Source organism: Buceros rhinoceros, unplaced genomic scaffold, assembly GCF_000710305.1.
Source record: "Buceros rhinoceros silvestris isolate BGI_N320 unplaced genomic scaffold, ASM71030v1 scaffold24601, whole genome shotgun sequence".
Taxonomy (NCBI): Eukaryota; Metazoa; Chordata; class Aves; order Bucerotiformes; family Bucerotidae; genus Buceros; species Buceros rhinoceros.
The window spans coordinates 6,275-7,293 of record NW_010394003.1 but is presented as its reverse complement, the minus strand read 5'-3'; the positions used below and the strand labels follow the sequence as shown (position 1 = coordinate 7,293).

General features: G+C 39.5%; 1 protein-coding gene across 1 annotated transcript in view; it reads right to left on the bottom strand.

Moving 5' to 3' along the window:
- Positions 1 to 56: 56 nt before the first annotated feature.
- The window catches only part of DMRTB1 (DMRT-like family B with proline-rich C-terminal, 1), a 7,201-nt gene continuing 6,238 nt past the window's right edge, over positions 57 to 1,019 (bottom strand). Inside the window, exon 4 of the mRNA XM_010145110.1 lies at positions 57 to 163. Within this exon, the coding sequence (XP_010143412.1) occupies positions 57 to 163 (107 nt within the window). The remainder of the gene's footprint in view (positions 164 to 1,019) is intronic.

The window sequence follows — 1,019 nt, the reverse complement described above, 5'->3', positions numbered from 1 at the left end:
GCTCTTCTCAGTAATGGAAATAACGCTGCCTTCTACTCAGCTCATCTCTGGCCCATTTACTCTTTAGAATATACAGACTGGTCTCCACTTGTTTCTTCTGGGGAAGAAGACAGTTCACTAAGTTCACAAACCACCTCTGAATCCTGCCTGTCAGCTTCAGTAGCTGAAATAAAAATGAAGAATAGAAAAAGGTCAGACTTAAACACATACAAACAAGCCAAAACCGCCAAACCCTGTATTTGTTTGCATTACACTTGATATCAATCACATTTCCAGAGGTAAATTCTTAATGCAAGAATTGTCAATCCGGTTTGTTTTTTCAACAATTAACAACAGTTAATTCAAAGGTGCTTGACATCGACCTGCAGCTCTCTGAACTGAGAAGCAGCACTTCAGACAGCAGTTAATTGTTTCAGCCGTGATTAAAGGAAGGTAGCAAGAATGCTACAAGATGGCAATTGTTGAAGCCACACTGGAATAAAGTATAAGGCAGGCTCTTGCCCACTTAACCACAGTGAATCTATGCCATGTCTCTTTAACACTCCTGTGAACTCTCAAAGGCCTTGACAGACTGAATAATCACTTCTTCAAATCCAACTAAAGATTTTAATTTAATAAAATATTTACTTGCCAATTTGCATGAAAATCTCCTTCATTTCCTCACAGGTGACTTGGGGTTTTGTTTGGTTTTCTGTGGCTTCTCTTTTAGAAAGCCAACAGTTTGCAATCAGACTCTATCCTCCGATGCTGTACTGGCTGTTTCACCGGACATACCTTGTGCTTATGTTGTCGAATCTCCGTAGCATTACTAGTCAATACTGCATGAAATTGTGTAACAACATGGCCTACACTTCACATCACTGACATAAACCTAACTGGCCTCAGTCATTCAACTGCAGTCAAACATTTCTGGCAGCAGCTTCTAACCTTGGAAAATTTTTCTCAGAAAAGACTTCTTATTTTTTTAATCTGTCTTCATCTCAGATTCCCTTCAGGGCAGAGATCACAGACATTTCTTC